Raw genomic sequence first — 22,429 nt, forward strand, 5'->3', positions numbered from 1 at the left:
ATGTAACATCGTCTCAACAACCACAATGTCATATCGGGAGCCGATGGATGCTTTTTGCTCAATGAAATGTTATTCGCTAATTTTGTGCTCAACATATCCATGTAATATGTAGAAATACGTATAGAGATGTAATCCCTTTTTCTTTTTAAGATGTTTTAAATTATTTTGAATCATTCTATAATCTAAGCGTTTTGAAAGGAGAGGAGAGCTAAGGAATGCAGGTCAGGAGTGCATTTAGTAAAACAGGCCATGCAGGTACTAAAGTGCATGGCTCTTTGACTCGTCCAAATCGACTTATCCTTGAGTTTTTTTTCTTCCACCATCAACAAATACAGTAAATTATATTCCATTGTAACAGTGAATTCATAATAACTTATTTAATGAACTAGTTCATCTGGAGGGATTTATTACATATATATATATATATATGAATGTAAGTATAGCAACTTCAATACTAAGACTGTCTGGATGTTCACAAAACCCATTAAATTAGACAATGGTCCCTAGGCCCGTCTCGAGTGTTGCACAGATCAACAAAACCAACGAGTCATCCTAGGTACTAAATGTCTCGATCTCACCGTCACAGAGTCTGTCAAGGTCCTCGACAACGTCTCCCTGCTGTGGCCTAGGGGCATTTCTTTCCCATAGTTCTCATCAATGTTATTACATTCACATTGACCCGACTTCTGTGACTCCATGAATAACCATTCCTTTTTTCCCCATGTCTATAGTCGTTTAGTTATTTCTAGCTTGGTAGATCAGTCTTCCATACCAAATGCATGAGAACATCAGAAAACTCTCCAAAACAACATTTGATTAGAAATGGGTTTGTGGTCACAGCCGGCCGTGATCGGGACAATTGGCCTAGCGTCATCCGAGTAGGGGAGGGTTTGGCTGGGGGGGCTATACATTGGCTCATCGCGCTCYAGCAACTCCTTGTGGCGGGCCGGGCGCCTGCAGGCTGACCTCGGTCCTCAGTTGAACAATGTTTCCTCCGACACATTGGTGAAGCTGGCTTCCGGGTTAAGCATGCATTACATTAGTGTCTACTTTGAGAAACAGACGCCTCACAAGTCCTCAACTGGCAGCTTCATTAAATAGTACCCGCAAAACACCAGTCTCAACGTCAACAGTGAAGAGGCGACTCCGGGATGCTGGCCTTCTAGGCAGAGTTCCTCTGTCCTGTGTCTGTGTTAATCTTTTCTTTTTATTGTCCAGTCTTAGATATGGCTTTTGCTTTGCAACTCTGCCTAGAAGGCCAGCATCCCGGAGTCGGCGTTGAGACTGGTGTTTTGCGGGTACTATTTAATGAAGCTGCCAGTTGAGGACCTGTGAAGCGTCTGTTTCTCAAACTAGACACTAATGTATTTGTTCTCTTGCTCAGTTGTGCACCGGGACCTCCCACTCCTCTTTCTATTCTGGTTACAGACAGTTTGTGCTGTTCTGTGAAGGGAGTAGTACACAGCACAGTGTTGTACCAGATCTTCAGTTTCTTGGCAATTTGTCTTAATTTCTCAGAACAAGAATAGACTGATGAGTTTCAGAAGAAAGTCTTTGTTTCTGGCCATTTTGAGCCTGTAATCAAACCCACATGCTGACACTCCAGATACTCAACTAGTCTAAAGAAGGCCAGTTTCATTGCTTCTTTAACAACAGTGTTCAGCTGTGCTAACATAATTGCAAAAGGGTTTTCTAATGAACAATTAGCCTGTTAGCTAATCCAAGTTTAGCATTTGAAATGTGGCATTGGATGCTGATAATAATGGGCCTCTGTAGATATTCCATTAAAAGTCAGCCGTTTCCAGCTACAATATTCATTTACAACATTAACAATGTCTACACTGTATTTCTGATCAATTTGATGTTAAGGGACAAAATGTTTTGCTTTTCTTTCAAAAACAAGGACATTTCTAAGTGACCCCAAACYTTTGGACGAGATATATATATACTGTATATATACACACACACACAAAACAATTATATGGGGGATTGGAAATGATATAGACAATTACATTGATGGAAGCTACAATATTAAACCTGATCTACCCCCCCCCCCCAAAACAAATACAATTTAAAAAAAATATATGGGAAAACCTCCTACGTCTTTAGATACTACAGTTAAACGCTAGCCAGTGGTAGTGTTAAACAACATTTTTTGACTGGACAGGCGTGCACGCACACACGCACGCACACGCATGCGCACACATGCATGCACACACACACGAGCATGCACGCACACACACGCGCATGCACACACACGCAGGCACACACACGCACACATAAGTAAGGGAGAAAAGATTAGAGTTAGAATAATATTTTTTTACATCAGCAACATACATATCTCTACATTTCTAGGACTTAACAGGCAGTGAGGTTAACTATAACAATGTCTTCAATGGTAAAAATGAGTGGTAATTGAAAAAATTTATTTGGATATTTGGATGAAAATACACTAAATTGACACATTTCCATTTKATCTTTTAGGCATRTCATATTGACCAACAATGGAAAATAGACAAATTCATATAGCCTATTTTATATTAGCATTCAAAAGTATGAATTTGAAATTTTCCCCCTCATTTTTCTTAGGTATTATTTATACAAAATTTTGCAGAATGAAATGGTGCACCATCTCATGTTTAAGGTGTCCAAATAAAATAAACAAAAAACAATACTTAGTAACAATAACAKTAAGGCAACTACTGGTTAATAACAATTGAATAATAATTAAAAAACGTAACAGCATAAAAATGTTTTGTACAACTACTAATAGGCCTAAAACGAATAAAAAATACTGCTAAACTACTAATAAAACGAATAAACCTAAGTACCTATAATATATAGCCTACATACATATTTATAAATATCTTATCTAGGGTGTAGTAAGTTATAACACGCTTTGGTGATTACATTTCACTTCCTTAAGTTAAACTATATTTTTGTTCAAATGTGAGTTACAATTCATATAAGTAAATCTGTCAATTAAATTAAATTCATTTGGCACTAATCTATGGATTCCACGACTGGGAATACAGATATGCATCTGTTGGTCATAGATACTATACCTTTAAAAAAGGTGGATCAGAAAACCAGTCAGTATCTGGTGTGACTACCATTTGCCTCATGCAGCGTGACATCTCCTTTGCATAGAGTTGATAACGCTGTTGATTGTGACCTGTGGAATGTTGTCCCACTCCTCGTCAATGGCAAAGTTKCTGGATATTGGCGGGAACTGGAACACGCTGTCGTACACGGCAATCCAGAGCATCCCAAACATGCTCAATGGGTGACATGTCTGGTGAGTATGCAGGCCATGGAAGAACTGGGAAATGTTCAGCTTCCAGGAATTGTGTACAGGTCCTTGCGATGTGGTGCTGTGCATTATCATGCTGAAATATGAGGTGATGGCGGCGGATGAATGGCACGACAATGGGCCTCAGGATCTCATCACAGTATCTCTGCATTAAAATTGCCATCSCTCATGAAATTAACACTTTACATTTTGCTTTTATATTTTTGTTCAGTATACATTTACTTTAGGGCCTCAAAACCCATTGCATGACCACCAAACTGCAGTACGCCTAAACCTCCCCCAGTCACTACAGGCACCCTAAAGGTTATACTAAAATGTTTCACATATTAAAAGGGCTATATGTTATTTCCTTTGAACAAATGTCCACACATGGTTTTCTCCCCCCACCTCTTGGAGACCTCCGCTATTGCGTTTTGAGTTCATCATAGACCTACTTTCTGCAAACCTCTCCCTCCACTCAGCGGATCCATAATTCATCCCCATGTTCGCTTGCATTTCTCCCTTCCCGCACTTGATCAATAAAACATATACGTGCGCTCGCGGTCATCCTCTATCGCCTCTCCACTACCTCGTTTTCTCGTCTCTCCGAAGCCGCTKACAGTTAATGAAACATTAAAGACGGAGAGCTGACTCGGAGTGCAAACATGACAATGGTTGAACTGGGGATGTTTCACAGTCTGCTTGTATCTACGAAGATGATTGGCCTGGGAGGACATCCACGGTATTGTTCTGGAGACTGAGGTCATCTAGTAGAGTTGYTTTCCCAATATTTTGTCAGTGTTCGTTAATTACAACCACTTAATTTGTAAAAAGGTGTCTAACAGTAGTATATCCCTAAGCTACATGGTGCACAGCTCTGTTCCTTGATTGCTGCATGCAGATTTCCGTCATTGTTTTTTTATAGGGACTGATTTCTACCTTGGAAACAGTGGTGCACACTCTCCGGCCAATCACAATACAGTACCAATTAAGTACCAGATAGAAACTAAAATCAGGTGCGCGTTCAGCGGGACTCACAATTTTGGAAGATAGACATATGTTATGTAGAACAAACATGCCTCTGACATGTAGAACGAGGAATCTTGTCGGCTCTATTCGTGGCATTTCTATCGACAACGTTTGGCAACTGAACGTGGTGCAGCCCTTGTGGACWTACGGGCCTGAGTTSTGCACCCCTGCTATAGAATAATGACATTTCCAAATGAAGGCTTTAACCGRCAGAATATCTTATTGTCAAAATGAATATATTGCCATGGCGGAATTTCTGTAGTTTAATGCTTCACTTGTCTCCCTCTTCTGGCTCTTGGGATAAAATCCAGAGTGTGGTCTCAAAATGTATATGGCAAGGTAAGCAAGATAAAATTAACAAACTTACAAAGAGGGAAAGACATAGGAAGACTATCCATATCAAACTTTAAATTGTATTTCCAGGCACTAGCATAAATTTGTTTAGACCATGATTATTTCTGCCATCCCCCCCTGGCTGAGTATGGAGAGAGTAATATTGATGTCCATCCTATTGCCAAATGGACCCTATCACCTGTAAAAAAGTATGGTCCACAGATCTAATGAATCCAAAACACACCCTTTAACTGGAACAGAATATGCAGAAATATGACCATTGGCATCCGTAATCCGAATCGTCAACCTTATACATTTTAAGTTTGTCATATCCTGTATTTACACCAAGAAGAACATTTAGGGTGGAAAAATGGGCCACCAAACCACTGGTCACATGTACAAGACTCTGATGTAGAGTGCCATGTAGCGATGCAAATTCCATAGAAGTGACTACTGTGTTACTATAAGACGATTATCCTTGAATGTTCATAAGAGACGAATCTCACTACGGCTAGCAGGGCTGACACAAAAAAGATGTTGGCTCTTAGATGGCATCAGAAGAACTAGTTAAGACACATTTAGACATGACAATATACATTGACTGCTGTAAAATCCAGCTAAAGCCACTACTCAAATAACAAATAAAACAAATTACCATAACAAAAAAAAATCCAGAAATTTCCATACTTTAAAACCTTATTTTTTCAATTTTTGTGAACGAAAACTGAGTTCTGCTAAAAAATCACAAGTGTGACTATCAAGAAGCTGATTAAAAGATGATCATTACACAGGACGCTCTGTGAAGATAAAAATAAAACATCAAAATGTTGCAGTTTTGTCACACACACACCACATGCTACAAACGTTTTGAGGAGCGTGCAATTGGATGCTGAACTCAGGAATGTCCACCAGAGCTGTTGCCAGATAATTACATGTTAATTTCTCTACCATAGCAGCCTCAATGTTGTTTTACAGAATTTGGTAGTACATCTAAACCTGCCTCACAAACCCGCAGAACACAGTGTAAACACGCTAGCCCAGAGCCTCCACATCCGCTTTCTCCACCTGCAGGATCGTATCTGGGAGGGCCTTATGCCAAGATTAAGGCTTAATGAATTTATTTAAATTGACTGATTTCCTTCTAAGACTGTAACTCAGTAAAATCTTTGAAATTGTTTTATGTTACGTTTCTATTCACTATATAAAGCCCAACACATACAGTACCTTCTGAAAGTAGTTCATACCACTTGACTTATTTTCGAGGTACCATTTTGTTGTTACAGGCCTGAAATCAAAATAGATTTCTCTCCCAACTACACACAATACCACATAATGACAAAGTGAAAACGCGTTTTGACATTTTTGCAAATTTATTGAAAATTAGATACAGAAATATCTCATTTACATAAGTATTCACACCACTGAGCCAATACATGTTAGAATCACCTTTAGTAGCTGTCTTTCTGGATATGTCTCTAAGAGATTTGCACAGCTGTATTGTACAACATTTGCACATTCTTTTTTAAATTCTTTAAGCTCTGACAAGTTGGTAATCGTCATTGCTAGACAGACATTTTTTAAGTCTTTCCATAGATTTTCAAGCCGATTTCAATCCAAACTGTATCTAGGCCACTAAGGAACATTCAAGGTTGTCTTGGTAAGTGTAACYGATGTGAAATGGCTAGCTAGTTAGCGGTGGTGCGYGCTAATAGCRTTTCAATCGGTGACGTCACTCGCTTTGAGACCTTGAAGTAGTGGTTCCCCTTGCTCTGCTTTTGTGGAGCGATGGGTAACGATGCTTCATGGGTGACTGTTGTTGATGTGTGCAGAGGGTCCCTGGTTCGCGCCCGGGTCGGGGCGAGGGGACGGACTAAAGTTAAACTGTTACATAAGCAACTCCAGTGTATACTTGGCCTTGTTATTGTCCTGCTGAAAGATGAATTTGTCTCCTAGTGTCTGTTGGAAAGCAGACTGAACCAGGTTTTCCTCTAGGATTTTGCCTGTGCTTAGCACTATTTGATTTATTTGTATCAACAACAACAAAAAACTCCCTGGTCTTTGTCAATGTCAAGCATACCCATAACATGATGTAGCCACCACCATGCTTTAATTATGAAGAGTGGTGCTCAGTGATGTGTTGTGTTGGCTTTCCCCCATTTYTTGTACTTTAGTGCCTTGTTGCATGTTTTGGAATATTTGTATTCTTTCAATTATCTTAGTATTGTTGTTGATCCATCCTCAGTTTTCTCCAATCACAGCCATTAAACTCTGTAACCGTTTTAAAATCACCATTGGCCTCATGGTGAAATCCCTGAGCGGTTTCCTTCCTCTCCGACAACTGAGTCAATAAGGACGCCTGTATCTTTGTAGTCCCCCATATTATTTTGGGGATATATACAGTATCAGTCAAAAGTGTGGACACACCTACTCATTCAAGGGTTTTTCTTTATTTTTACTATTTTCTACATTGTAGAATAATAGTTATGAAATAAGGAATCAATTAATAACCCAAAAAGGTGTTAAACAAATCAAAATATATTTTATATTTGAGATTCTTCAAAGTAGCCACCCTTTGCTTTGATGACAGCTGGTGCAACGCTGAAAGGTGGCTACGTTGAATGTATGTAAACTTCTGACCCACTGGAATTGTGATACAGTGAATTATAAGTGAAGTAATCTGTCTGTAAACAATTGTTGGAAAAATGACTTGTGTCATGCACAAAGTAGAGGTCCTAACCGACTTGCCAAAACTATAGCTTGTTAATTAACAAGAAATGTGTGGAGTGGTTGAAAAAACGAGTTTTAATGACTCCAACCTAAGTGTATGTAAACGTATCCGACTTCAACTGTATCTGCTGAAACCCATCTGTGGTCACATCTGCAGAGCCATTTGGGCTGGTGAGTGTTTCCATCTCACTGTATTACATAGAACAGTAGTTAGTGAAGGTTACATATTTTTTATTTTAATTTAACTAGGCAAGCCAGTTAAGAACATTTCTATTCTTATACAATGACGGCCTTACCGAATGGCCAAAGGCCTCCAGCCGGGACGGCAGGCTGGGATAAAAAAAAAATATATGATATATAGGAACAAAACACTACAAAACGCACAAGAGAGAACAACCACAACACTATAAAGAGAGACCTAAGCCAACAACATAGCAATGCAGCAACACATGACAACACAACATTACAGCTGCATAAAACATGGTAGCGCACAAAAACATGCGTTAACAAACTAGAGGTCGACCGATTAATCGTGAAATGTTATAATTAGTCTATGATTTGATATTTGATAGAGCAGGTTCTGATCTGAGGTCTGGGTAGGAGGCACGGCAGGCTCGTAAGCATATGCTATTCCAACACCAGGAGCACTTTCGTGCGTTTGCTCAGCCAGCTGCTTCGTAATGCTTCAAGCATCTGTGTTGTTTTATGACGTTCAAGCCCTATCAACTCCAAGAGATTAGGCTGGTGTAACCGATGTGAAATGGCTAGCTAGTTAGCGGGGTGCGCGCTAATAGTATTTCAAACGTCACTTGCGCTGAGACTTGGAGTAGTTGTTCCCCTTGCTCGGCAAGGGCCGCGGCTTTTGTGGAGCGATGGGTAACGATGCTTCGAGGGTGGCTGTTGTCGATGTGTTCCTGGTTCGAGCCCAGGTAGGGGCGAGGAGAGGGACGGAAGCTTATACTGTTACACTGGCAACACTGAAGTGCCTATAAGAACATCCACTAGTTAAAGGTATATGAAATACAAATGGTATAGAGAGAAATAGTCCTATAATTCCCTCAAACTAAAACTTCTTACCTGGGAATATTGAAGACTCATGTTAAAAGGAACCACCAGCTTTCATATGTTCTCATGTTCTGAGCAAGGMACTTAAACGTTAGCTTTTTTACATGGCACATATTGCACTTTTACTTTCTTCTCCAACACTTTGTTTTTACATTATTTAAACCAAATTGAACAGGTTTCATTATTTATTTGAGGCTAAATTGATTTTATTGATGTATTATATTAAGTTAAAATAAAAGTGTTCATTCAGTATTGTTGTAATTGTCATTATTACAAATAAAAATAAATATAAATCGCCCGATTAATCAGTATCGGCTTTTTTTGGTCCTCCAATAATCGGTATCGGTATCGGCGTTGAAAAATCATAATCGGTCGACCTCTAGTACAAACATCATTGGGCACAGACAACAGCACAAAGGGCAAGAAGGTAGAAACAACAATACATCACGCAAAGCAGCCACAACTGTCAGTAAGAGTGTCCATGATTGAGTCTTTGAATGAAGAGATGGAGATAAAACTGTCCAGTTTGGGTGTTTATTGCAGCTCGTTCCAGTCGCTAGCTGCAGCGAACTGAAAAGATGTGTGTGCTTTGGGGACCTTTAACAGAATGTGACTGGCAGAACGGGTGTTGTATGTGGAGGCTGAGGGCTGCAGTAGATATCTCATATAGGGGGGAGTGAGGCCTAAGTGGGTCTTGCAATGGGTATACAGAGATGACCAGTTTACAGAGTATAGAGTGCAGTTATGTGTCCTATAAGGAGCATTGGTGGCAAATCTGATGGGCGAATGGTAATGAACATCTTGCCGTTCGAGAGCACCCTTACCTGCCGATCTATGAATTATGTCTCCGTAATCTAGCATGGGTGGGATGGTCATCCGAATCAGGGTTAGTTTGGTAGCTGGGATGAAAGAGGAGCGATTACGATAGAGGAAACCAAGTCTAGATGTAACTTTAGCCTGCAGCTTTGATATGTGCTGAGAGAAGGACAGTGTACCGTCTAGCCATACTCCCAAGCACTTGTATGAGGTGACTACATCAAGCTCTAAAACCTCAGAGATAGTAATCACACCTGTGGGGAGAGGGKYATTCTTCTTACCAAACCACATTACCTTTGTTTTGGAGGTGTTAAGGGCAGAGAAAGCTTGTTGGACATTARGAAAGCTTTGTTTTAGAGCATTTAACACAAAATCCGGGAAGGGGCCAGCTGAGTATAAGACTGCATATAAATGGATTCATCTGGATTCATCTGCATATAAATGGATTCATCTGCATATAAATGGATTGTGTATCCACTTGTTGTTTTTATGGTTATGTGGAATAACTATCAGACCATAAAACTCAGCCTGACTATTAGGACAAGCTTATTCCATCAGTAGTCAGTAGTCAGTAGTCTTGCCGCCAAATGTAATATTGAAAGCAATTGACAAAGCAGGCCGTCACTGAATATTTTGTGGGTATTCACAAAACATCCAAGCTAATTATGACAATGACTTGTAGTCAAATTTGATATTTGCTGTATGTACCTCAACTCTCAGAACAGTACATGTAATATTCACAAACATTTTTATTTAACTAGGCAAGTCAGTTAAGAACAAATTCTTATTTACAATGACAGTCTAGGAACAGTGGGCAGAACGACAGATTTTTACCTTGTCAGCTCGGGGATTCGATCTAGCAACCTTTTGGTTACTGGCCCAACGCTCTAACCACTAGGCTACCTGCCGCCCCAAAACATTAACCCTTAGTCATCTACTGTAAGCTGAACTACACAACACAGTCATAATTAACGTAGAGTTAATTTCTTAGAACTAAAGATCTCAACTAAAGAGATGTGCCTCACCTCAGCTCACATTGTTGAATATAAGGTCATATTTACAGTGCATTATAAAGTATTAAGACCCCTTGACTTTTTCCACATTTTGTACGTTACAGCCTTACTGTAAAAAAAAAGTATTATCAATCTTCACACGATACACCATATATACATTTACATAAGTATTCAGACCCTTTACTCAGTACTTTGTTGAAGCACCTTAGCGGATTACAGCCTCGAGTCTTCTTGGGTATGATGCTACAAGCTTGGCACAACCTGTATTTGGGGCGTTCTACCATTCTTCTCTGCAGATCCTCTCAAGCTCCTGTCAGGTCTGAGGGGGAGCGTCGCTGCACAATATTTTCAGTTCTCTCCAGAGAGGTTAGATCGGGTTTCAAATCCGGGCTCTGGCTGGGCCACTCAAGGACATTCAGAGACTTGTCCGTAGTCACTCCTGCGTTGTCTTGTCTGTGTGCTTAGGGTTTGTTGTCCTGTTGGAGCTGAACCTTTGCCCCAGTCTGAGGTCCTGAGCGCTCTGGAGCAGGTTTCATCAAGTATCTCTCTGTCTTTGCTCCGTTCATGCTTTCCCTCTATATACTGACTAGTCTCCAGTCCTTGCCGCTGAAAAACACCCCCCACAGCATGCTGACACCACCATACTTCACCGTATTCACGCTTGGCATTCAGGCCAAAAAGTTCAGTCTTGATTTCACCAGACCAGAGAATCTTGCTTCTCATGGTCTGAGAGTCTTTAGGTATTCTTTTTGCACAACTCCAAGTGGGCTGTCATGTTGCCTTTTACTGAGGAGTGGCTTCCGTCTGGCCACTTACCATAAAGGCCTGATTTGGTGGAGTCTTCTGAAGGTTCTCCCATCTCCACAGAGGACTCTGGAGCTCTTTTTCAGAGTGACCCATCGGTTCTTGTTCACATCCCTGACCAAGCTCTTCTCCCCATATGCTCAGTTTGTTTCCAAACTTCTTCCATTTAAGAATGATGGGAGCCACTGTGTTCTTGGGGACCTTCAATGCTGCAGAAATGTTTTGTAAGTCCTCCCCCAACCTTCTGGGATTGCACCAGAATTCCCATATAATATCTCTCAAATCTCTATATCATTATGGATAGTTTGATGTGGGGGGGGTTAAAAATCTTGTGCAACAAGCTGAAAAACCCTACATCAAATAGATTAGATAGATCTTAATCAAACTCTAGAATTATGGATGTCATTGAGATGTTTAAAAAGAAACTTGATACAACGTGTAAATTCTGAAAATATGCCTATTATACAGTGAGGTCCAAAAGTATTTGAATTGATAGAATTTTCATCGATATCAGGAGAACCGTTTTTAGAAATTACAGCACTATTTGTACATAGTCGTTGTTCTCCCATTTTAGGCAACCCAAAGTTTTGGAGAAATTCACTTATGTGTGTTAAAGTGGTCAAACGTTTAGTATTTGGTCCCATAGTCCTCGCACGCAATGACTACRTCATGCTTGTGACTCAAACTTGTTGGATGCATTTGCAGTTTGTTCTGATTGTGTTTCAGATTATTTTCTGCTACCATGATTACAGATAAACAAGAACTGTGAATATTTGTATTTTTGYATTTATTAGCAATCCCCATTAGCTGCTACTCTTCCTGGGGTCCACACACAAAACACAAGATAAAAACAGTACATCATATAACATTATTACGCCACTAAATATCTACAATACAAAATGTATAATACCACCATACAACAATATTACAATTTACGTGTGTGTAGAGTGCGTGTGCTAGCTTGTGCGTGCGTATTGTATGCGTGTTTGTCTGTTCTTGTATGTGTGCATCTCTTCACATAAAAAATCTGATTCTACTACTTGCATCAGTTATCTGATGTGGAATCGAGTTCCATATAGCCATGGTACTATGTAGTAATGGCTTTATGCAGTCATGGCTCTATGGAGTCTGTTCTTGACTCCGGGATTGTGAAGAGACCTCTGGTATGCATGAGTGTCCGAGCAGTGTGCTAGTAGTTTAAACAGACACTTCAGTGCATTCAGCATGTCAACTCTTCTTACAAAAACAAGTAGTGATGAAGTCAATCTCTCCTGCAATTTGAGCATGAGAGATTGACATGCATATTCTTAATGTCAGCTCTTAGTGTACATTTAAGGGCCAGCCATGCTGACCTGTTCTGCGCCAATTGTAATTTTCCGAGGTCCCTCTTTGTGGCACCTGATCACACTGAACAGGAGTCCAGGTGCGACATAGCTAGGGCCTGTAGGACCTGCTTTGTTGTTAGTGTTGTTAAAAAGGCAGAGCAACAATTTATTATGTACAGACTTCTCCCCATCTTAGCTCCTGTTGTATCAACAGTTTACAATCCAGGGTTACTCCAAGCAGTTTAGTCACCTCAAGTTGCTCAATTTCCATATTATTTATTACCACCTTGCCACCGATTCTAAAACTAACTGCAGCTCTGTAGTAGCTGACTTGTATAGTGTTGAGTCATTAGTAAAGATTGAAACAAGGGGCCTAGACAGCTGCCCTGGGGAATTCCTGATTGTACCCGGATTATGTTGGGGAGGCTTCCATTAAAGAACACCCTCTGTGTTCTGTTAGACAGGTAACTCTTTATCCATAATATAGCAGGGGGTAGGCMTCCCGAGTGCCACAGTGGTCTAAGGCACTGCATCGCAGTGTTGAGGCGTCACTACAGCCTGGGGTTTGATCCCATCCTGTGTCACAGCCAGCCATGACCGGGAGTACCATAGGGTGGCGCACATTTGGCCCAGTGTCGTGAGGGTTTGGCCCGGGGGCTTTCCTTGGCTTATCACATTCGAGCGACTTTGTGGCAGGCTGACCTTAGTCGTCAGTTGAACAGTGTTTCCTTCGACACATTGGTGCGGCTGGCTTCCAGGTTAAGCGAGCTGGTGTTAAGAAGCAGCGCAGCTTGGCGGGTCATGTTTCGGAGGACGCAACCTTAGCCTCTCCTGGGCCCGTTGGGGAGTTGCGGCGATGAGACAAGATTGGATCGCAATTGGATATCATGAAATTGTGGAGAGAAAGGGGGTCAAATTTCAACACCCACCCCCAAAATGTTTTAAAATAATTGCAGGTGGTGTAACACATACATTTTTCCAGCAGCAGACTATGATAATGTCAAAAGCTGCACTTAAGTCTAACAGCTCCCACAATCTTTGTATCATCAWTTTCTCTCAGCCAATCATCAGTCATTTGTGTAAGTGCCGTCCGTGCTTGTTGAATGTCCTTCACTATAAGTGTGCTGAAAGTCTGTWGTCAATTTCTTTACAGTAAAATAGCATTGTATCTGTTCAAACACMATTTTTCCCAAAAGTTTACTAAGGGTTGGTAACAGGCTGATTGGTCAGCTATTTGAGCCAGTAAAGGGGGCTTTACTATTCTTGGATGACGGTATTGCTTTAGCTTCCTTCCAGGCCTGAGGGTACACACTTCCTAGCAGGCTTAGATTGAAGATATGGCAAATAGTAATGGCAACATCATCCGCTATTATCCTCAGTAATTTCCCATCCAAGTTGTCAGACCCCAGTGGCTTGTCATTGTTAATAGACAATATTTTCACATCTTCCACACTCACTTTATATAATTCAAAATGACAGTGCTTGTCTTTCATAATTTGATCAGTTRTACTTGGATGTGTAGTGTCAGCGTTTGTTGCTGGCATGTCATGCCAAAGTTTTCTAATCTCGCCAATGTAAAAATCATTAAAGTAATTGGCAAAATCATTAAATATAGGTTTTGTGATGAATGAGCCATCTGATTCAATGAATGATGGAGCTGAGTTTGCCTTTTTGCCCAACATTTCATTTAAAGTGCTCCAAAGCTTTTTACTATCATTCTTTATAGAATTTTTTTTGTTTCATAATATCATTTCTTATTTTAATTCAGTTTAGTCACATGATACAGGATACTCAATTTGCAGTACATTTGCCAATTGGTTGTGCAGCCAAACTTATTTGCCATTTCTTCTGCCTCATCCCTCTCAACCATACAATTTTTCCTCATCAATCCACAGGGGTTTAACAGTTTTCACAGTCATTTTCTTTATGGGTGCATGCTTATTAGTAATTGGAATAAGCCATTTCATGAACGTGTCAAGAGCAGCATCTGGTTGCTTCTCATTACACACCACAGAACTTTGGTTTCCCTAGATATAGATACTAGATTGTGATCAATACATCCGATGGATTTGGATACTGCTTAAAAGCAAATTCCTGCAGCATTAGTAAAGATGTGATAAACCCATGTTGACTTCATTCCTGTGCTGTTTGTAACAACCCTGGTTATATTGACTGATAACCAGTACCTACAACCTGGTTCAGGTTACAGTTTAAAGGTTTTTGTTGAGTGGGCAGCTTGATGAAAGCCAGTCAATACTTAAAATCACCCAGAAAATATACACTATATGTACAAAAGTATGTGGACACCCATTCAAGTGAGTGGATTCCGCTATTTCATCCACACCTGTTGCTGACAGGTGTATCAAATTGACACAGCCATGCAATCTCCATAGACAAACATTGGCAGCAGAATGGCCTTACTGAAGAGATCAGGACTTTCAATGTGGCACCGTCATAGGATGCCACCTTTTATGAAGTCAGTTCATAAAATGTATGCGCCCTGCTAGAGCTTCCCCGGTCAATTGTAAGTGSTGTTATTGTGAAGTGGAAACGTCTAGGAGCAACATCGGCTCAGCCGCAAAATGGTAGGCCACCCAAGCTCACAGAACGGGACCACCGAGTGCTGAAGTGTGCAAGAATTCTGTCCTAGTTTGCAACACACACCTCTGGAAGCAACGTCAGCACAAGAACTGCTCGTAGGTAGCTTCATGAAATTGGTTTCCAGGGCCAAGCAGCCRCACACAAGCCTAAGATCACCATGCGCAATKCCAAGTGTTGGCAGGAKTCTTGTAAAGCTCGCCGCCATTGGACTCGGGAGCAGTGGAAAMACATTCTCTGGAGTGATGAATCACGCTTCACCATCTGTCATTCCGAAGGACGAATCTGGGTTAGGCGGATGCCAGAAAAACGCTACCTGCCCTAATGGATWGTGYCAACTGTAAAGTTTGGTGGAGGAGGAATAATGGTCTGGGGCTGTTTTTCATGGTTTGGGCTAGGCCCATTAGTTCCAGTGAAGGGAAATCTTAATGCTACAGCATACAATGACATTCTAGACTATTCTGTGCTTCCAACGTTGTGGCAACAGTTTGGGGAAGGCCCTTTCCGGTTTCAGCATGACAATGCCCCCGTGCACAAAGCGAGGTCCATACAGAAATGGATTGTCGAGATCAGTGTRGAARAACTTCACTGGCCTGCACAGAGCCCTGACCTCAACCSCATTTAACACCTGCGGGGTGAATTGGAACGCCAAYTCCGAGSCAGGCCTAATCACCCAACAKCAGTGCCCGACCTCACTAATGCTCAAGGGTGAATGGAAGCAAGACCCYGCATCAAATGTTCCAACATCTAGTGGAAAGCCTTCCCAGAAGAGKGGAGGCTTTTATAGCAGCAAARGRGGGACCAACTMAATATTAATGGCCATAATTTTGGAATGAGATGTTCGACGARCAGGTGTCCATATACTTTTGGTTCTATAGTGTATCTCTGTTGMTATCACATGCATTATCAACCATATTATCCAGATACTACTGTTGGCACTTGGTCTATAGCAGCTTCCCACAAGAATGGGAATAATGATGATTAACAAAGTTCAAGGCATAAATATCATCATACCCCCCCAAAAAAATGCTAACCTCCCCTGTTATCGATAATGGTGATAGGTTAGTATGTCTTGGGGGTATGATCATTGTGCCTAACTTTCTCACTCATCAGTATTCACAATGAATTCACGATTATCTGTAGTCATGGTAGCATCCACATTAAGTGTTTAATTGTAAATAAGAGTAGAATGTTTCTAATGTGATTACAAAATGACACAATACATTATTTACCATGCATTTCTATTGGGCACAGAACAATCAGAAACAACCTAAACAAACTGSWAATGCATTCAACAAGCTTCTAGAGTCCCAAGCGTGTCATTGTTTGCTAGGGATATGGGACCAAACAAACTTTTGACTMCTTTAATACACAAGTTAGTTTTGTCCAAATACTTTGGTATTTGKGGGGAGGGAGAGGCGGGCGGGCTATATTCAAAAAGTGCTGTAATTTCTACGTTTTAGTCATTTAGCAGATGCGCTAATCCAGAGCGATTTATAGGAGCAATGAGGGTTAATAACCTCATAGTCACTATCATTTCAAAGCCAAAGGGCTGCAATACCTCAATCAAAATGGATAAGTTCCCATCGCTTTCATCGGATGATAGAGCGCAACAAGGCTAGGATCACCCMCTCAGCTGCTGTAAGGTATGTTCACATGTTCGTCATCAAAACAAACCACTGACAGACAAGGGAGAACCTGCCTAGAGAGAAAACTAATGAGGCATGCTGTTTGATTTAAAGTGCAGACTGTCATCTTTAATTTGAGGGTATTTTCATCCATATCGGATGGCAGGTAGCCCAATGGTTAAGAGCGTTGGGTCAGTAGCTGAAATGTTTGAATCCCCCGAAATGACTAGGTGACAAATCTGTTGACATGCCCTTGAGCAAAGTTATTAATTAAAAACGTCTTATGGCTGCAATCCCGTTAACGGGATGATATGACAACAGCCGGTGAAAGTGCAGGGCGCCAAATTCAAACAACAGAAATCTCATAATTAAAATTCCTCAAACATACATGTATCTTATACCATTTTAAAGGTAATCTTGTTGTTAATCCCACCAAAGTGTCCGATTTCAAATAGGCTTTACAGCGAAAGCACCACAAACGATTATGTTAGGTCACCGCGAAATCACAGAAAAACAGTCATTTTTCCAGCCACGGCAAAAGCACAATATTCAATAATCTGAGAACAGCGTTCAGCCACAAAAGGAAGCTATACAGTTACCCGCCAAATTGTGCAGTCAACAAAACTCATAAAAAGCATTATAAATCTTCACTTACCTTTGCTGATCTTCGTCGGAATGCACTCCCAGGACTCCCACAAGAAATGTTCGTTTTGTTTGGTAATGTCCATCATTTATGTCCAAATAACATTAGCTATTTTTGTTAGCGTGTTTGGTAAACAAATCCAAAGTCAGGAAGCGTGTTCACTAAAAGCTGACGAAATGTCCAAAAGTTCCGTAACAGTCAGTAGAAACATGTCAAACGATGTATTGAATCAATCTTTAGAATGTTTTTAACATAAATCTTAAGTAACGTTCCAACCGGAGAATTACATTGACTTCAGATGTGCGATGGAACAGAGCTCCCTCTCATGTGAACGCGCATGGTCAGAGCATGGTCCGGTCATGATAGACCTGACTAATTCCTGTCTCCTTCGGCCCCACTTCACAGTAGAGGCATCAGACAAGGTTCTACAGACTGTTGACATCTAGTGTAAGCAGTAGGAAGTGCAAACTCATCCATATCCCACTGTGTATTCAATAGGGGCTTGGTTGAAACCTCASAATTCCCACTTCCTGTTTGGATTGTTTCTCAGGTTTTTGCCTGCCATATGAGTTCTGTTATACTCAGACGTCATTCAAACAGTTTTAGAAACTTCAGAGTGTTTTCTATCCAATCTGTCTCTTATACACATCTGATGTGTATAAGAGACAGTAACAGAGGTTTGGTCCTGGCGGAGGATGTTACGGACGTTCTGGTGTACAGCTGAAGTCGGCAGATAATGCCTCTCTGGGGTTTCCTAAGAGCCTGTGTAACTACATATACACTTAAGTACTTATTCAGCTACAGTGGACATGTGGTCCAGTTTCCTCTCKTGTCGRCAGTAGTGCTTCTCTGTTCWATGGCATCAGTTGGTTGCYGGCAGCCTSGCACCACCATCTTTGTAGATGTAATTCCGGCAAGGGTCTAGCCKACATCAGGGACCGTATGTATCAAGCGTCGGAGTGCTGATTTAGGATCAGTTTTTCCTTTTAGACCACATCAAAAATAGATGAGCCGAAATGCTAAATGAATACGGGCCCAGTGCTATTCAATTCCAGCCTTCTCCCWGGCAGTTAATTAATCATTGGATTGACCAGAATTACAACCTGGTAGCCCAGAAACTCTGTAGATAACTGTCATGTAATAATTATAGCTAAGTACTTATCTCATAGCCCAAGCACAGCTCATTCTGGTTCCTTTGGAACCCTGAGGTCTCTGCACACTGGTCACAATATGCACCATGACTAACTACAAATACTCTTGACTTTGCTAATAAATCTTTCACCCCTTTCTTATGCCATACGTGTCCCCACAGTCAAAACAGAATTAAGAGAAGAATTAATCTATAGGAGACAATCCAACAACAAAAARGTTCATAGTGCATTGTAGTAGTAATTTAGCACAAAGGACCATTACTGCACTCAGTGACATTGTTTAAGTCACGCAGTGATACATTTGTCATTTAGCAGATGCTTTAATCCAGAGCTATTTAAAGTAGTGAGTGCATACATATTCGATAATAGAATATGTCATTGTTGGTTGGCATGTGCGCTTCTATAAATTGCTTTTGAAATTATTCTGTGGTGTAGGACTTTAGACATGCTTTGAAACCGACTTAAGTTAATGCTCAGAAGTGAAAATTAAATGAATATCGTCATTCTGTGGAAAGATCAGAGACCTGAACTCAGAGGTACACAGTACTAAAGCAACCTTTATTAAAATAAACATGGAGAAACGCCAATGACAAAATAGCTAAGGTATCGTTATCTAACTTTAGTGGATCTCTGTCAAATCCATGAGTCATCTTTCCTCGCACTGCAGTGATTTGGCCGCCGCCCCCCCCTCTCTCCTCCATAACGTATGGCCTTCTAACCAGTCCCTTTGCTTGTCATCGTTATGGTCGATAGGCCATTTTGTTTATCCAAGCACCTGGGAAGAATTGAGGTGGAATCGGATTTAAAAAACATTGTCAATTCATTTGAAGTCCGGAGGACGGTCATGCAAACACCTTTTTATTTATTTATAAGTATTTACAGAGCTCTAGCCACCCCTCCCCCCGGTTCCCTCCCTCCACCCCACTCCCCKCCGTAATGGCCGGAGTCTGAGTGGGAGGGGGGCTAGTGGATCCTCGTCAGCTCCTCCACAATCTTTATGACCTCGTCCACGGTGGCCTCGCGCTTCATGCCGCTGCCGTCGTCAATCTGAAACGCAGAAGAGGGTGTTATTTCAGCTCACTGGCCCAGTAGTTTGCATTAACCCGCACAGCTATGGGACACATGCATCTAAGTGGTACCTTTATCAAGCGTCACTGCATTCCAAGAAGTGTGTGTGAGAGAGAGAGTGTGAACGAGTGTGTGTGTGTCTGTGTGAAAGCGTGTATGTGTGAGAGTGTGTATGCGTGTCCGTACCTGTAGCGTGCTGACCACCTCCTGCATCTTGGCGCGGCCCAGGTCCAGGAAGCTCTCGATGAGGTCCCCGTCGATGAAGCCCGTGGCCTGCTCAGTCTTACGCTCCGTATGGAAGGACCTCCAGGTGCCAGAGTCAAGGAAGACAAATAACACACACACACACACACACATCCCTACAGCAAAACCACTCCTCTTATTGGGAACTCTGTCCTTTTGAGTACCAGAACCTGCATTTTTGGGGGGTTTGAGTACTCATAGAATGTTCACTCTAAAATATGAACACCTGTACTGAATAATGTACAATAATGTACATGTACCCTGAAATGAGAACTGGCACCTTTTTCAAAGGAAAGTAGAGTGTAAGTGATTTTAGACCACTATAAGAGTCTCTCAGACATGTGATTCTTAGGGCTGGCACAATTACTGTATAAGCGTGAAACTGACGGTTATGGATGAAGACTGTCTTGRAAATAAAACAACAGTCATAAGAACGAACCGCTGACTGAAGACGGGACAGCCGGGAATTTGTGCGGTTGAGTCCGTTTCTGCGGTAACATGGACTCCTAACATGATGTAACTTTGTTGCTCCTTGCTGAAACAAGCAAGTGTTGTAGCAAACAAGTCTTTAGTTGTCTAGGCAACAGCCCCTCCCTGCAGCACAGAAATAGTGAACAGAAGTCAATAAAACGGGCTTGGAAGCTCTAACCCTTGCAATTTGACTGGTAAAATGATGGGTACACGCAATGGSTGCCTGGTATTGTTTTCTTTTCTCTTTGAGCTTACAGCACCTGGTATTTCCAGGCGGTCTCCCATCCAAGTACAAACCAGGCCTGATCCTGCTTAGCTACTGAGATCAGGTGTGTTCGGGGTGGTATGGCCACAAGCATATTTTTTTAAACAAAATTTTCTCTCTGAATCTTTGGCTCATCGCGGCAACTTCCAAATGAGCTCGTGAGATGCGAAGGTTGAGTCATGCATCTTCCAAAACATGACCTGTACTTATCACACAGACCTGAAGTCAGCTGCACCAATGTTTCRGAGGAACACCGTTTGACTGACGACTGAAGTCGGCTTGCAGGTGCCCGGCCCTGYCACAAGGAGTCACTCAAGCGCGATGAGCCAAGGAAGGCCCTCCGGCAAAACCTTCCCCTACCCCGGTCAGCTCTGAGCCAATTGCACACTGTCCTATGGGGCTCCCGGTCACGGGATCGAACCCCAGGCTGTATTGGCGCCTCAGCACTGCAATGCAGTGMTTTTGACCGCTGYGCCACTCACTGGTATTGTGATGCAATMATTTCCATGGTAATGAAGAATGTTGATTCAAATKATGTTAACTGATGTRGCTCATGGAATAGAATGTCGTTTTTGTAATGTAAGTTCAGTTGAGTTTAAATCAACAAATCACAGCACATATTTATGGCGACACTTCCTGCTTTGCGCCTCGCAATGGCCACCCATTATGCTATCATTGACTTGAATTGGGACGCCTGTTCTATTCATTCTATTTTTATGGCAGCACCTGCAGTTAGGAGCGAAGGAGTGCCTATTCGAATGGTTATTACAGTGACAGCGGTTATTTGGCTGGCCAATTACCGTTATCCAAAATTCCAAGGCCGTCAACCCTATTGTTACTTCCCCGTATCACATACACACGGCTACTTGTCAACTTCAGGCCGTCGCTTCATTCACGCATGACACGGTAAAACACGGGGCCTTGTCATTCATYCATTTACGGGCTAGGCATGTTAAAACAACCATTACCATTCTGACAGCGAACGTCGAGGTCGGTGGTACCAAGTTTTGCCACCCATGACAGTGGTGGCTCACCGGTTCTGAAAAGGCACTTTCAATGTGATACATAGGGGCAGGTCCACACACACACACACCAGAAGGAAAGGATATAAGCTGTGCTCGATCTTGCCCACGCTCTTGATKACCTTGTTGAGTCGGTTCTGCAGGTCCAGCAGCAGGCTGTACCAGCCCTCGGACAGAGAGGTCACAAGACCTAGAGACAYAAGACGGATGGCTTGTCATTTATGGGAGAAAATAAAAGGAGAACCGAAAAAGATATGTGCAGATCGATACGCTCGTGGTGCTCGCCACTCATACCTAGTGAAGGAGAAAAGATGGAAGATGAGGGAATTTGAGTGTGGGTTGTCTGACTGAGGGAAGGTGACATTTTTTTCTCTCTCCAATTTGTGCCTACTGAGCATGTTGTCGTCCACGAACACAAATGTGTTGTGCAGCTTTTTGCGGGGGAATGGTCATTGCAGAACTTCAGTGAACACTCCAATCATCATTCCCCTTTCTTTATTACCACAGCTATGAAAGAAATTGAGAAAGTAAATTGACTTTGATTTTGGAAGTCACTTGGAAATGACTAGCAGATGCGTCCCCTCTCCACTGCTTCCCACCTCTCATCCTTAAGATGGGTGCTTATGTGGCCGAGGAAAATCTGTAGAGCGCACCGCTTCGCTGTAACAGTACATAGCCTAAGAAAAAAGACACGGGGGAATTCGGGACCTTGAAATCGGCATCAGTACTGGTTCAGTAGGCACCAGGAAAACAACATTTTGAAACCCAAGTGCTGCTACAGAAACATGTCCAATAAGAACACAGATCTCTCTCTTGCGGTCTCAAAATGTTTTGTGCTAATGCATACTCTACAACCCTGGGGTGTATTCATTACGGCAAACTAACAAACCATAGCTAAATGTTTTGCAATGGAAAAAACAAGTGTTTCTTATTGTA

General features: G+C 41.7%; 1 protein-coding gene and 1 pseudogene across 1 annotated transcript in view; both read right to left on the reverse strand.

The window, feature by feature from the left end:
- Positions 1-18,961: 18,961 nt before the first annotated feature.
- Positions 18,962-22,429, reverse strand: part of LOC111969195 (DNA damage-binding protein 1) — a 64,130-nt gene continuing 60,662 nt past the window's right edge. The window contains exons 24-26 of the mRNA XM_023995144.2: positions 21,581-21,683; positions 19,679-19,802; positions 18,962-19,471 (exon numbers count right to left, since the gene is read on the reverse strand). Of these exons, the coding sequence (XP_023850912.1) occupies positions 19,388-19,471; positions 19,679-19,802; positions 21,581-21,683 (311 nt within the window). The 3' untranslated portion in view covers positions 18,962-19,387. The remainder of the gene's footprint in view (positions 19,472-19,678; positions 19,803-21,580; positions 21,684-22,429) is intronic.
- LOC111969583 (5S ribosomal RNA) lies at positions 20,455-20,563 on the reverse strand (annotated as a pseudogene).

This window comes from Salvelinus sp. IW2-2015, linkage group LG10, assembly GCF_002910315.2.
Source record: "Salvelinus sp. IW2-2015 linkage group LG10, ASM291031v2, whole genome shotgun sequence".
NCBI lineage: Eukaryota > Metazoa > Chordata > Actinopteri > Salmoniformes > Salmonidae > Salvelinus > Salvelinus sp. IW2-2015.